The sequence below is a fragment of the Diorhabda carinulata genome, chromosome X (assembly GCF_026250575.1).
Source record: "Diorhabda carinulata isolate Delta chromosome X, icDioCari1.1, whole genome shotgun sequence".
NCBI lineage: Eukaryota > Metazoa > Arthropoda > Insecta > Coleoptera > Chrysomelidae > Diorhabda > Diorhabda carinulata.
In genome coordinates this window covers 33,986,750-34,001,092 of record NC_079472.1, presented here as the reverse complement: position 1 = coordinate 34,001,092, position 14,343 = coordinate 33,986,750, and the positions used below count along the sequence as shown (strand labels likewise).

General features: G+C 32.0%; 1 protein-coding gene across 1 annotated transcript in view; it reads right to left on the bottom strand.

Moving 5' to 3' along the window:
* Positions 1–14,343, bottom strand: part of LOC130900844 (proto-oncogene tyrosine-protein kinase receptor Ret) — a 73,254-nt gene that overhangs the window by 24,540 nt on the left and 34,371 nt on the right. The window contains exons 3-4 of the mRNA XM_057811751.1: positions 11,780–12,031; positions 7,995–8,254 (exon numbers count right to left, since the gene is read on the bottom strand). Of these exons, the coding sequence (XP_057667734.1) occupies positions 7,995–8,254; positions 11,780–12,031 (512 nt within the window). The remainder of the gene's footprint in view (positions 1–7,994; positions 8,255–11,779; positions 12,032–14,343) is intronic.

The following is a 14,343-nucleotide window of genomic DNA, read 5'->3' as shown; positions in this document are numbered from 1 at the left end:
AGAAAGGTCACAGTTGAATAGACCACAAGTCACCTTCTTCTACTTCTAGATTTTGCCTTCTATTTGAATTGATTTTATCGACAAATTATTTTGCATGTTGTTATATCCAAATTTCATCGAAATTACTAGGAATAATATATTTTGCATAAATTGATGCCACAACCATTAACAAATCCTGGTTTCCTTTAATATGTAACCGACCAGAAAATCACAGTGTACAAAATTCCGGAACATGGAATAAAAGGGTGTATGTTTAACAGAAATATGTTTATTAAGGTTCATTGACCACTAATTATTGAATAAAGTTCTTTTCGCAATGTAGATTTCTCATCTTAATGACAGATTACTTAGTATGATGATTTTTTTATGAGTAACAGAGCACTAAAGTGAAGAAATCTGAATTAACCTCCTTCTGTAGCTACCAATGTTACAATGATTGTAACTTTGAATCCATTGGTATAAGCATTTCTCGAACTGAGGTTCACCTCTCCTGTAGTTTATTCCACAATGGTGAAAATAGGATCAAACCGTATTTTTCTCACTACAGTACTTACTTCTGATCAAAGACAGAAGTCCTATGATGCTAAATCTAATAATTACAATGGATGTGAATAGACGGGAAAACTTATATCAATCAAATTGTTACAAAAAAATCCATCATACCTCGTATATGATTATTTGTAGTAGTAGTGAATATTTTCATTATTATAAATGTTAATTATAACGACTGCTCCCGGTTTTTTCTTTCCTAGCAGTTTCCTAGGACTGTTGTCCCAATTTAAACAAATTAATTATCTTGTCATTAAATAACTTCTAGTGTTGGCGAGTGATGGAAGATTCCACTCCAGTTTCTCCAGTTCTCCAGTTTAAACGTGAGAAGAGTCGCACTTTAATTTTATTGTGGAATTTTCATCAATGCTTTCTCGAAATTCCATTCAATTAGCAGGATCAAATATTTACAGCGAAGTTTAAATTACTTTAACTTATACTGATTTGGAGAATTCAGCATATTTATAAAATTTCTTGTCATTAAACTGGTTTTATGTTCACAAGTTTCCTCACAATAATGTAGATTTTCAATTGATACAGTTGATTTTTTCAGCCGGCACTTAATTTTTCTACTGTTTTTCTACTAAACATTCCTCTTCCTGTGACGATTTCTGAATTTCTAATAACTTTTTCGCTCATAGCGTTAAAAATCTGAATTGAACATTTCAAGCTGTCTTTTCTCTGTATATGCTGCGACAGTTATTTCTATCTTATAAGCAACCCTCACAAGATATTTATGCTTGATTGGAAGGTTCCTACAATTTACGTTAAAACTCTTTGGTATAATGGAAAAAACTCATAGAGACAAGTATTGAGATTATTAAGTCATTATATAAGGTCTTTTTTTATAATTAATTGTTTATTTTCCGAATATAAGTATTAACGTTCAGCTTCTGGACCCTGTAGGAACCAATTAGCCTTAATGAATGCTACTAAACGCTCTGCTGCGTATAATAAAATAAATCCCAATTTGACGCAATCGATTACTGCAAAATAAAGGCATCGTTATTTCCAAAATTCAATTCGACGTAAACCCCATTATGTTCTATCAAATAGCCCGGCTTGTATATACTATATTTGATCCTCATCAATTTCGTCGAAAAGGTGTTGAAAAAGGTAGGAGATAAATGTTCGTGAATTGTAATGAAATCGTTCCCAAAACAGTTTTGGTCGGAACATAAACACTACGTGAGAGGATCAGTGGAATTAGTTTTAATGAAATACACGATGAGTTTCACATTTTTTTAGTTTTCTATTCTATTTTTTATTTGCTTTCCGGTCAGTTGGAAAATGGATATGTGGGTGTTTATATTTTCCCAAAGCTACAACGAATATTTCAAATAAAAGACTTTATTGTTATCTTCTATGGCAGGTTGAGATTCAAATAAGTAGCCCCCACGAAGGTTTATTCAAAGTAAACTTTTATCTGATATTACTATGGTATTATTAAATAAATCATAAAACACATGTTGATTCAAGAGTTTATTCAGTATGAATTTCTTTGTATGCGAAAACGATAGTTCTTGATACATCTAAACAGGTATTAGAATATATAATGGTACAAGATGCTAAAATTGTAGCTAAATTATTATAAATCTACTCATTTCTTTTAAAATACCTTGTATAAAATTGTGAAACTGTATATTATAGAGAATATTATAATAAGATGATAATATGATAATAAGAATCTAAAGCTATAAAAATATAAACGGGATTTGAATATTGCTTCATTTAATCTATTCCGAACAAACCCCTAAAACTAGTTAAAATGAAATTTGTTCATGGCCTATTGAAGAATTTATCGATATTCAATTAAAATTGGAATGGAAGGTTGTAATAAAATCCTCAAATTTGAAAATTTATCCTGTTTTATCTCATTGATAACATTCTACAAACTAAACTAACTTTATGGTCAGGTTCATCAATATGGTGTGAAGCAAAATATGTTCATTCGATTTTTTCACCTGTTTGAAACAATTTCCTTGACAGGATTAGTGACTTAGTTTACTCGTCATTTATTTTATTCTTGTGTGGATAATAACTGTTATTTTTCAGTTTGATTAACTAGGATTGTGCCTTTTGTTCATTTATCGGTAAGATGAATATCAAAATGTTGCAAAATACAAAGATAATCCAGATAACACTTGGTGCTGCTTCTCAATATGATGGTAAATTGAAAGAGTATTTGAATGAGGAATCAAACGGAACGGTCAGTTCGATTATCGGATCACACTGCTTTGGATCTTTTCTATGTGGTCATCTTTATACAACTGAAGCTGACGATATTGATGTCTTTTGACTAATTGTGGTAGAACAAAAGTACGAAAGTATTGGTCACAATGACCCTGTGGCAACAAAGGAGATAAAAACGTCTCCTATGGTCACTAGGAGATTAATTTACAACTGCTTCACTAGTTAACGTGTAATCCTTTCATGCATAAGAAAGTTGGTTTGGTACATAGTCGCAAAGTTCATCTATTCCACTTACTTTATATGAAAATTTTCGTGAGCAGTTGATTTTTCTAATCAACTCTACAAACAATTATAAATAGAATGAATCACAATACAGTACAGAGTTTTCCTCATAAAACAAAGCCTAAAGGCTATATCCTTGTACGAAAATCGCTTTTAATAGTTTCGAACTTTACATGAATCAGAGTATATTTACAAATATTATCCTTGGTGTTCGTAGAAACTTTATATCAAACTCGAAAAGTACAGGAGCTACGATAAGGAGCACGAGTTTTGAATTAATTATCTTCTGTGTAACGTGTATGTTAGATTATAATAGTGTTAATTGTAGGTTGTATTATAATCATGATCCAATTTACGAGAGTTGCTTACTGTGTTGTCTTACTAAGAATCGTGAAATTCAAGAATTGGAACATTGTTCGAAAGCAAGTAGTAGGGTATATCTGGCTAATATCAGAGTAGCGAAATAATTCAGTTAAGATAATGAAGATTTGTTCACTTTCACGAGTTATCTAGAAATATTGGATTTTGTCTCTGAATGAATGGTGTTTCTTAGTTTCTAAACCAAAATACCCATTAATATACACGAAATTGGAATCAGTTAATTCTAAAAAGCAACTTCCAATTTTCCTTTATATATAAAATCAAAGTTGAAGGTTATATACCGAGTATAAAAAATTTTATTATGTTAAAAAATTATGCATTGCAGAAAAGCGAAAATTTCAATTGGTACTTTACATTAGTTCATATTATCCAAACAGTATACAGGTACTAACAAGATGATTATGCCCTGAAAGAAACATTAGAAGGTTTATAATTCGCCCTAGGATGCTCATGTATTAGTAGCATTGGAGATTAAAAACTTTTATGTGTTCATTTTGAATAATAAATAACTTTTTTATACAATTCTATTCACCTTCTAAGAGATTGATGCGAAAAATAGTTCCTAACATTGATAAATGTTATGACAAATTCCATTGAGGAGATTAACATTTGACCAAAACCTCCAAAACATTTACACTATTAAATAGAAACATCAGATTGAAGTAAATCAGCAGATTCATGATTTTAAAGTTATAAAACTTTGTTATTAGTTTGTTGGATAATAGATCATTTGACCCGCAAGTGTGTTTATTTGCATAAAAAGCAGTTTTATCCTTGTTTCTTTCTATACAATTATTGTAACTTGTAAGCTTCATGTTCTCGTGACTATGATCAAAACAGCAAACAGATAACAACAATTAAATCAACGTTACTAGATATTTTTTTCCCAATTGAAGTATATTTGTGGAATATTCAAGCAATTTGATTTCATTTAAAAGTCAGTGGTGGAATGAATATGATATCGATCCAATATCTGAACATGATAGGCAGAAATTTATTCAAGTCTTATGAATTTTGAATTACTGGTTCAACAAAATGAAATAATTGATTTCATATAAAAATTCTAACTATCCGTACTTCCACTTATTTCAAAAATATCATTCGAGTTATATCTAATTCAACCTCGGCTTTTCAAAGCGATATACTCAAATTGTGACTGTTTTATCAAAAGTCAAACTTCGTTTTATCATCATCATTTAGTTGGAAACGGTCGTTTTAGAATTTCCAAATGAATAATTCAGGTGATTTATAAATTCTCTTGTGCAAGAGAATGGACTGACATTAATTGATATTTTTTGAGTGTCTGAATTCCGCATAATTTGCTTCATGTAATATTGAGCAAAGAAATTATCTTAACAAGAAGTAGTCGAAACAATAAATATAAAATAATATAAAATGATGACAAAAATAAAAAATAAAAGGTCTCTTGTCTATGAAAATCAGTTTTAAATAACATGTAAAATTGTTTACAACTAAAATTGAGGAAAATCATGACGTAAATTCAATATTTATATTTATAGTCCTACAGGCCTTCAAGGCCCATTATTTCTTTTTCTTTTAGCATCGGTCTGATTTAACTGATTCAACAATTCCTCTCCACAGGTTACGATTCTGTACTTTTGCGCTCCAATTCAGTCCTACCTCTTAAAATCCGTCAAAACTGCCATCAACCATATTTTTTTTGTCTTCGCCTCTTTCTTGTTCCTCCTTTCACTTCTTGAATGACTTTTTTGCAAATTCATTTCCCGGCATCGTTTTAATATGCCCCAACCATCTCACTCCTTGTTCTTTTATATATCTTGTTATTGATCGTCATTAGTTCTTCTCCTTCATAGTCTTGCATTTGTTTCTACACCCTCAAGAATTTTCCTCATAACCTCCCTTTCCCGTATAACCAGGTTTGTTTCTTCAACCTTGATTAAAACTCATATTTCACATCCGTGTGTAAATGTTCGTCGTATTATTTTTCATTATATTCTAATTTTAGATGCTCTAGATAACTCATCTAATTTTATTATTTTACTTAATGATTTCACGACTTTTATTTCTTTTGGCTATTCTCTTATTTTTTTTTTGTCCTCTCTTCATTTTTATTTGACAGTGTTGCTCCCAGGTATCTGAATTGACAACCTTTTTTGTTCTTTCCCGCTCTGGGTATTCCTTTCTAACAATAACATTTGTACTTAGCACCATATACTTTGTTTTCTCTAGGTTTATTCTTAACCCATAATTTGCAGCTTCTTCTAGTTTATAGAATCCTTTATATTTCTTTATTGTGATTTTTAAAGCTAAAACGTCTGTATATGCAATTACTTGCTGTTTATAACTAACTTCACAATTTTTTTGGGAGTCCTAGTAGATTAAACGCAACATACATTTTATTTCTATCAATTGTGTCATAAGCCTTTCTTCTCTGCCATTTTTGATAACTTCTGCTGCTCTCTAATATCTAATAGTTTTTCCAACTCTCCATTTGTTCTAAGAATTCTTTCTCACTTGGTACCGCCCTGTCAGTCTCATTTTCTATTTTGTCTCCTATATCTTCTTCCAGTTCTGGCTCTTCTTCTTTAATATTCCTTTAAAGTATTGAGTTCATCTTCTAACTTTCACTCGTTGCTCCTGATACATATACTTAACTATGCTCTCTCTTGATTTTTTGACCTCTTGGTAAAAATGTCTCAATTCTCTGTTTCTAAAGTCTTCAGTATTTTGTAGTTTTTATGAACATGTATATTCTCCTCTTTTGACTATCTTTTTAGTGTTCTTTCGGATTTCTGAAAAATTTTATCTTGACTTCTATCTTTAGAGTACTTAGTCGTACTGTCCTCCAGTTTCTTTTTACACGTAATTTAAGAGATAAAAAACTGGAAATATAAACCGAGTGGCCGTTTGTCAAGAAATTGTAAAAATTTCTTACCATAAAGCATTTCTTCCTCTAATAAATTCACACAGTGGAAAAGAGATACAAGTGAATCAATTTCGTATTAATTACTTCAAAAAATATGATCTCAAAACAATCCTCAAATTCGTTAGAAGAAAAATGACACGATTAATTCTTGAATTATCAATTTGCATATTGGAATAACCGAAAGCAAATAACTATATAGAAATACCACGAATGCTATGAGAACAGGACACGAAATTTCGAAAAACATGCAGGACAAACGCGCGGAATCGGTTGTTTTGAAGAGAGTATTGAGAAAGCAATGAAGGGACACTCTAAAAGGTAAGAGATTGGAATAAGAAAGAGGTCAAAGTCAAAATCTTGTGATCTTCGAGAATATCAACATTAAGATAAAATAGAAAAAAAAACAGAAATAATGATTGTCTTCTTCTTCTACTTCTTGGAGATCTGTCTATCTGTTTTTATTCTGAAGCTGCCTCTGCATCTTTTCCTGAGAGGTGGATTGCCAACTATCTTTCCAACTTTTAGGTGGTCTCCCAGGAGGCCTTGAGCCTGGCGGATTGTCTTCTAGGACTATTCTCGAAAGTCTGTTCTCGTCCATCCGTCTTACATAGTTGTACCACTGTCTCTTACGTTGTCTTCCCCATCTCACAATGTCTTGTATCCCGCTTTGCTCTTTGACATCTGTATTTCTTACTCTGTCTCTTGTTTTCCTCACTATTGTTCTCAGTGTTTTCATCTCGACCACCCTCAGATTTGTTTTGTCTTGTTGGTCTCCTCGCGGACTTCCGTGCTGTACGTCATGATGGGTCTGATACAAGTCTTGTAGATTCTAATTTTGCTATCTTTGCGCATGTACGGGTTGGACCAGACTATATCTCGTAAGGCATCCTGATAGTGCGGATGCTTTGTTAATCGGGCTTCTTAGGTCTTTAACTGGGCCCTGGGTACTTCATATGTCTATGCCCAGATATCTGAATTGCATCACTTGTTCTATGGGATTGTCCTCCACCACCAGCTTACAACTGAGCGGATCCTTCGCGATTGTCATACTTTTGGTTTTGCTGATGGAAATGTTCATATTGAGTTGGCGGCTTACCAAGAAGAACTGGAAGAGTCGTTTTCTGATTCGGCGATGATTGCTGTATCATCGGCGTAGCATACCATACCAACTCTTTTGTTGGCCATTCTGCATCCGAGGTTGAAACATGTTACTTTGTTTATAATTTTATCCATGACGAGATTAAACAAGAAGGGACTTAGATAATGATTGTACGTTACAACAATAAAGTACATGGAATATAATTGTGAAATAAAATGTCTACGATCAAAAACAATAAAAAATGGAAGAATCGATAATGAAATAGAAGACAGAACGTAGCGGCAGAAAAGCAATTTGGAAGTATCATAAATACATTCTTGGCAAAGAAAGAACAACACAAATTTTCAAAAGAGTAGCCACTCTTATAGTGACTTTCGGGACGTGGATCACAATACTACACAAATAAGATACAAAGCATGGAGATTAGATATCTAAAGAAGCGTAGCCAATATTATTTGGAGTTGCTCAAAGAATTTGAGTAGACAAAATTGTTAGAAGAGTATACGAAACAAGAACAACAGAGAAATATCAAAAAATGTAAAAAAATTTGGATAAGAAAGTTAATAGAAGCAAACAACTCACCTTTAAGAAACTTTTCTTATAAAGTTCAATGGTTATGTTGGTTCGTTGCGGTCTGGGAGGATATCTATCAATATCCAATAATGAAATTTCAATTTCTTTAGATATTGTTCGAATGGTTCCCTTCTCCAATCCAGCAACAGTTTCTACTGTACAACTCACTCGAGATTTTATATAATTTTTGTTTTTTCTAGTTCTTCCTGAAAACGCTACTGACCAATAGTTGGCGTCAGCAGTAGGTGGTATAAGTTGCACGAGGGCGTCTGAAATATAAAAAAAATATCCGTTTACAACGAAAAGAAATTATTTAATTATACTATGAAATCTGTGAAATATCAGTAATATAGTATATGTGAAAGAAATAAACTATAAATAACACCAACTCTATTACTTTAACATTAAATATATTTTATGGTACTAGCCATGAGTATTATTAGATGAGGCGTCAGCCTCGTGTGATAATATGGCGTGTGCCATAATGATTATTTATGATCCAAACTCTTATATTTCAGCTATTTTTCTAAGTTACAATTATATTTGTGTAATTTGTTTATAATCTCATGTTATTTTCAATGTTACAGTTATTAAAAATTGTAAACAACATTGTGAAATGTAATATCATTCTTAGAAATAAAATTTACTTGATTGTTCAATTGCTGGTCTTAGAGAACAAATCCATGTTGAATGAGATTGTTGAGAATGTTGGATATGAGAAGCTATTATCAGCTATTTTTTTCATTTCGCGATTCATTAGGTCTGTTTAATTTAACAACAATTAAATATTGAGATAACTAATTGGAGAGAACACCAGAAAGAGAAACTAGTGACAATAAAACCTGCCCCGTCGCCTCTACTGCCACCATTTTGACTGTTGAAAGGCTACGATCCTTCTAAATTCGATATAGCTGTTAACAAGAATTAAATATTATGATAACTAATTGGAGAGAACAACAGAAAAGAGAACTAGTGGCAATAAAACCTTCTCCATAAGTTCAACTGCAACCATTTTGACTGTTGAAAGGCTACGATCCTTCTAAATTCAATATAGCTGTTAACAAGGATTAAATATAATGATAACTAATTGAAGAGAACACCAGAAAGGGAAACTAGTGGCAATAAAACCTTCTCCATAAGTTCTACTGCAACCATTTTGACTGTTGAAGGGCTACGATCCTTCTAAATTCGTTATAGCTGTTAACAAGAATTCAATATTAAGATAACTAATTGGAGAGAACAACAGAAAGAAGAACTAGTTGCAATAAAACCTTCTACATAAGTTCTACTGCAACCATTTTGACTGTTGAAGGGCAACGAGCCTTCGAGCCCTCTAAATTCGATCTAACTTCTCATCTCAAATGTTCGCTAACATTAACATTGATAAAACTAACAAACTAATGCGGCTTATTTTCAATACAAATGTGCAAATCTCTTTTGAGATATTTCTTAACCAAATCTTCTCAACATATTCAATAACATAAAGGGAATTAAGATATCTGCAGCTATCACATTCATGGAACGTCAAGAAAATATTGACAAGGTATGGCAGTTTTCAATCTTGTTAATCAAATATTGACAATTTCATTGTCAATTGTGCATCCGAATTAATTCTTAATACATTAATTTGACGTAAGTAGTTGGTGCAAAACAGAGATGGTGATGACATGTGTTTTTACAAGCATTAATTGTGTCATTTTATGCATTGAGTGAAAACGAACTAATTGTGGATTAATTTGATGAAGTTTTTTATTTCCTCTGCAGAGCATGGATAGGGTTCCTTTTGAGTGGAGTTGTGTGTATGTGTACTGAAAACCCTGCTGCTAGAGCTGATAGAAGGATTAACTGAATGTTTCATTTCACAATGACAGAGCTTCAGAAACTCCTTGTTTGAAACTGTCTAAATGAAACTAGGTTTGAATAATTTTATGGAAACCAAGTGTCAAAAGATGAGTGATTTGAGCGCCAACAATAATGATGATTCATCACTGAATCAAACCTCACTTTTTGAGAAGACATTGACAAAATTGATCTCCATTGAATGGGGGTAGACAAACTTCCTAACCTAACCTAACCATGAAAGTATATGCAAATTTTGTTACCAGGGTAATTTATAGTGGCTGTCCTTTGAGATGGGCAGTCGTACTTTGCTAAATCTTGGAGGAGCAATTCCAAACAAGCACAGAAAGCAGTTGAAATAAACAAACATGATTTTTGGATGTCCAAAAGATTCCTTATTTTTAAATGGGTCTCGTATGAACTGATTTTTGAAATATAAAAATTCCCTTAAAGTAAAATAATTCGATCATTTCCACATTAAGTTCCTCACATTAAATGTCTACCATGACAAAGTATTTTTGCAAATGTACAATAATGGATTTTAAAGACGCGAGAGTGATAGGAATTTTTGATCCAAGTTTTCATGATAAAGTTTTCTTCTTTATTCTTTCCCAATGAAAATATTTTCACATTCAATTGAATTTTTCCGGAAAAATCTGAAAATCAAACTGAATGACAATAATTGTTAATCAATTCAAGACGGTTTCAAAGAGATTTTATCAATTCACTTACAGAGAACAAGCTCCTACAGACAATTTATAACCTAGGAATAGTTCATCAAAGATTTATTTAGTCCATAAAACCGTCGGTGACCTCTAAAGTGGGGTTAATGAAAAAATCGATGTCCGTGTGAAAACATTTTCCAATCACCGGAAGTGTTAGGATACTGTTTTTGAACTTTTCATTTTTTTTATTTCCATCAATACATATTTTGTTATGGATATTGAATTACTTTCAATTACTGAATCTAATTTTTTACGAACATTTATAATGAATGTTGAATTTTCTTGTGTAGTAGAGCACCATCAATTCATCTTATTAATAAACATTAATGTGTTCATTATATTAAGTGCCCGATTAAGAAAGCTCAAAGTCAAAGAGTCCTTGATCTACTATGGATTCTCAACCATGAAATTATAAAAAAAAAACAATACATTACTCAATTCTGGACACTTACAATTGAAAACTGAAAACTGAAAACTGAATATGAATAAAATACTATTTTTATGTACTGGAATATTCAAATGATTTGTAGTTGAATACCATTGGAACAGATTAGTTTGAATATCTGTTTATGAAGCAATAGCTTGTAGTCTACAAACAGGGTGAAGTTTCATAGCTATTTTCTAATGTTAATATGACAGTATCGTCTGCAAAAGGTGCCAATGTGTCTTTTTCTAATTTACTTATTTCATTCATGTACAAGAGATATAAGAGAAGTCCCAGCATACTGCCTTGTGGCATACCGGCATGAATTTGCTCAATATCAGATTTGGTTTTCTGTTATTTCTGTCTAAAATATAGGACTCAAAAATATGCTTATCGAAAATCGATACTCTATCATCTATCAACTTTTCTATCACATTTATAAATTGGTGGACTCGATCGGCAGTAGAGTATCTTCCTCCAGACCTGAACTGATGAGAGCGGATCAGATTATACTTTTCCATTATTGACGCAGCAATTCATCGGATACTCTTGACAGTTTTGAGCAGTGTCAACTGCATTTAAAGGAAGGAAATATTCACAATTTTACAAAAAATAGACTTAAAACGGACACTAATATACGAAAAATATATTGAGAATGTGACAATGGAATACAAAAGTAGACTAACTTTATGATTAATTAAACTTTAAGCCGGTTTTAAATTTTTTTAGTTCTTGTGAAAACATTGAATTCATGGGTTTTGAAATTCAATACTCAAAATGAAGTTTGGTAGAAATATATAACGTACCTCCTTTTGTGGTATAATTAACGGTATAAGGACACATTTCCTGTAAACGAAGGGAAGACAATGGTCCTACTGGAACCCCAACATGTTTTCTTTCTATCTTATAAGTCGCTTGTTCCCAAAAACATATTTCTTTCACGTATTTATTACAATCAAATTCTTTGAAAGGCGATATATCCAATTCCAACGTCATATTATCTGAATCGTAGTTAATAGTGTCCTCCACAGTTACCGCTATCGGAATTTTATCTATATCTGAAAAAGACAGTTTCTATTAGTGGAATGAGAAGCAGATAATACCGAAAATATCTGAGTCGTGGGAGATTGAAATTGATCGGTTTCTATTTTTGGAATTATTGTAAAAATCCATTATAGAAAAATTCCATCTAGTTAATCAATCAAGATAGAAATGAATTAGATGATTAAATTATCAATTGCAATATGTATACCAATAACGAAATTTCTATATCATCATAATTATAATTGAGAACAGTTTCTGATACTTCTGTATGTAGATATAGATTTGGGGTCACCTATACACTGCGACTCAAAGAATCTTTCGTGTCCCCCTTCCTTGCTGCGATACTGGATAACCCAGTGTTTACAACTGATCCTTTAATCCCACTCCTTTCAAGAAGTCTTGAATGTGGGATGATTTTAATTACCAGAGATCTTCGTCTTCTATTTTAAGTGATCCCAGGTGTAGTGCTCTACAGATCCTTAGTTTTTCACACTTCGAGAGAATGTGAATAGATGTTTAGTCCTTTGTACAACAAAACCTACAAGCCGCATTATCTGCTTTTCGGGTGTTTGTTGAGACCCCAGTGCTCCGATAGAGCTCTTATTGGTATCTGTAGATAGTTCTTACTTAGGTACACTCCTATGTAGAGAGGATTCAATTAATGCACAGTATTTTAAACTTATATTAAAACTAACCTATGACAGTTTCAACTGTTCATTTGTATGAAACATATCTATTTATTTTTAGTTTTTATACCTAAGCAATCATCATTTGTAGCAAATAAATTTTGCTCTCGTACATTTCATGATGAATAACTGAGATTTCAAAATTTTTGCAGACAGCAACGCAAGAGATGGAGTTCAGGAAGATGAACGACGTCATTTGTGTTGCGCGAAATTTAAAATGGTTTTCAATAAGTACATTTTCGTACAATTACATTACATTAAGAGTTAACAAAATTAGGTTATCGTCTAAGTATACGCAGCTTACGAAGCGTATTTTCCATTTGAAGTCAAGATAAATTTTCATATAGTAACTGCAATATCACATTATAAGGTGAGAGAGAGAGAGAGATTCGTTGTGAAAATTTAGGAAGGAAGGTTTTTTTTTTTTTTTTGGTTATTTGGTTATGATTTGCTTAGGCCCTGATATAGGAATTTTTTCCTCTGCAGGGACATTATAAGGTAAGAAAGTACGTCATAAAATTCACGGTTCCTAATTGTAAAAAATGTACGATGTAGCATCATCTTCCACTGATACAAAATACTATATTCATGAGAAGTAATTGATAATAACTTTAGTGAAAAATTGAAATTAGATTCTCTATATGTAAAACGCAGTCTATTTATTTCGAATTGCTTCAAGAACACAATTTTCTGCGGCTTTCCTGTTGTTGAAATGATTCATTCGCCAAATATCTGACGTTAGGTAATGATACAACTGTAGCCCTTGCTCAAAAATACATACTAAACTGTCCAAAAGCTGTTTGTTAGTCATTTTATTTTGTTTCGCTCCTATTATTTTCATTTTTCATCCCTCACGGGGTAGTAGGTAAACGCAAACATATTGCTAACACTATCCCACCCCAGAGAAAAATCTTTCCTATATCAGGGTATACCCTGTAATATTTCTACATGAAAATATCCTCATTTTGCCAAAAACCATACGCCAATGAGTCTCTCTATGTCTTGGATAATTTGTTTCTTAACGAAATAGAGTTTAATAGAGAAAATATTTAGTTTTGTACCTTTTTCAAACAAGTCTGAAGCTCTTCATTTCTTTACTATAGACATTTGCAATTCATATATCACAGCCTTGAAATAAACTCTAATATAGAAACGGATTTTCTCACGTAATAGGAAAGGGGCCATCCCACTTTTTGATCATAAAAGAAAAATCCTAGTCCTCTCATGAATTCAATAAATCTTATTGACAATATGTTAAAATGACAATTCTTGTCTGAATCTAATTATGAATGTAGCTTGACTTTTTTATATTTTTAAATAGTGTTAATTATAGTGTTATTAAAACGTAACATACTGCATATTAATTCTGTTGAAATAGTTATTCGTGTGCCACTGAAAGTGCCACTTTGTTGGAAGAATGTGAAAATTGCGAGACGAGCGAAGACAGCGAACAACAGACGAGTCCAACAAAGTAGTATCTCAGCCGCGGCGTACACAACATTTTTTCTACGACGCATAAGAATATAACAAGAACTCTATTATATTTTCTCTGATTAAAGTTTTTGATTTTTTTGCAGTGTACCCTTGGTTTTATTTCTTCAGGAAATTGATGAGTTTTGGATATTTGTTGATGTAAACAT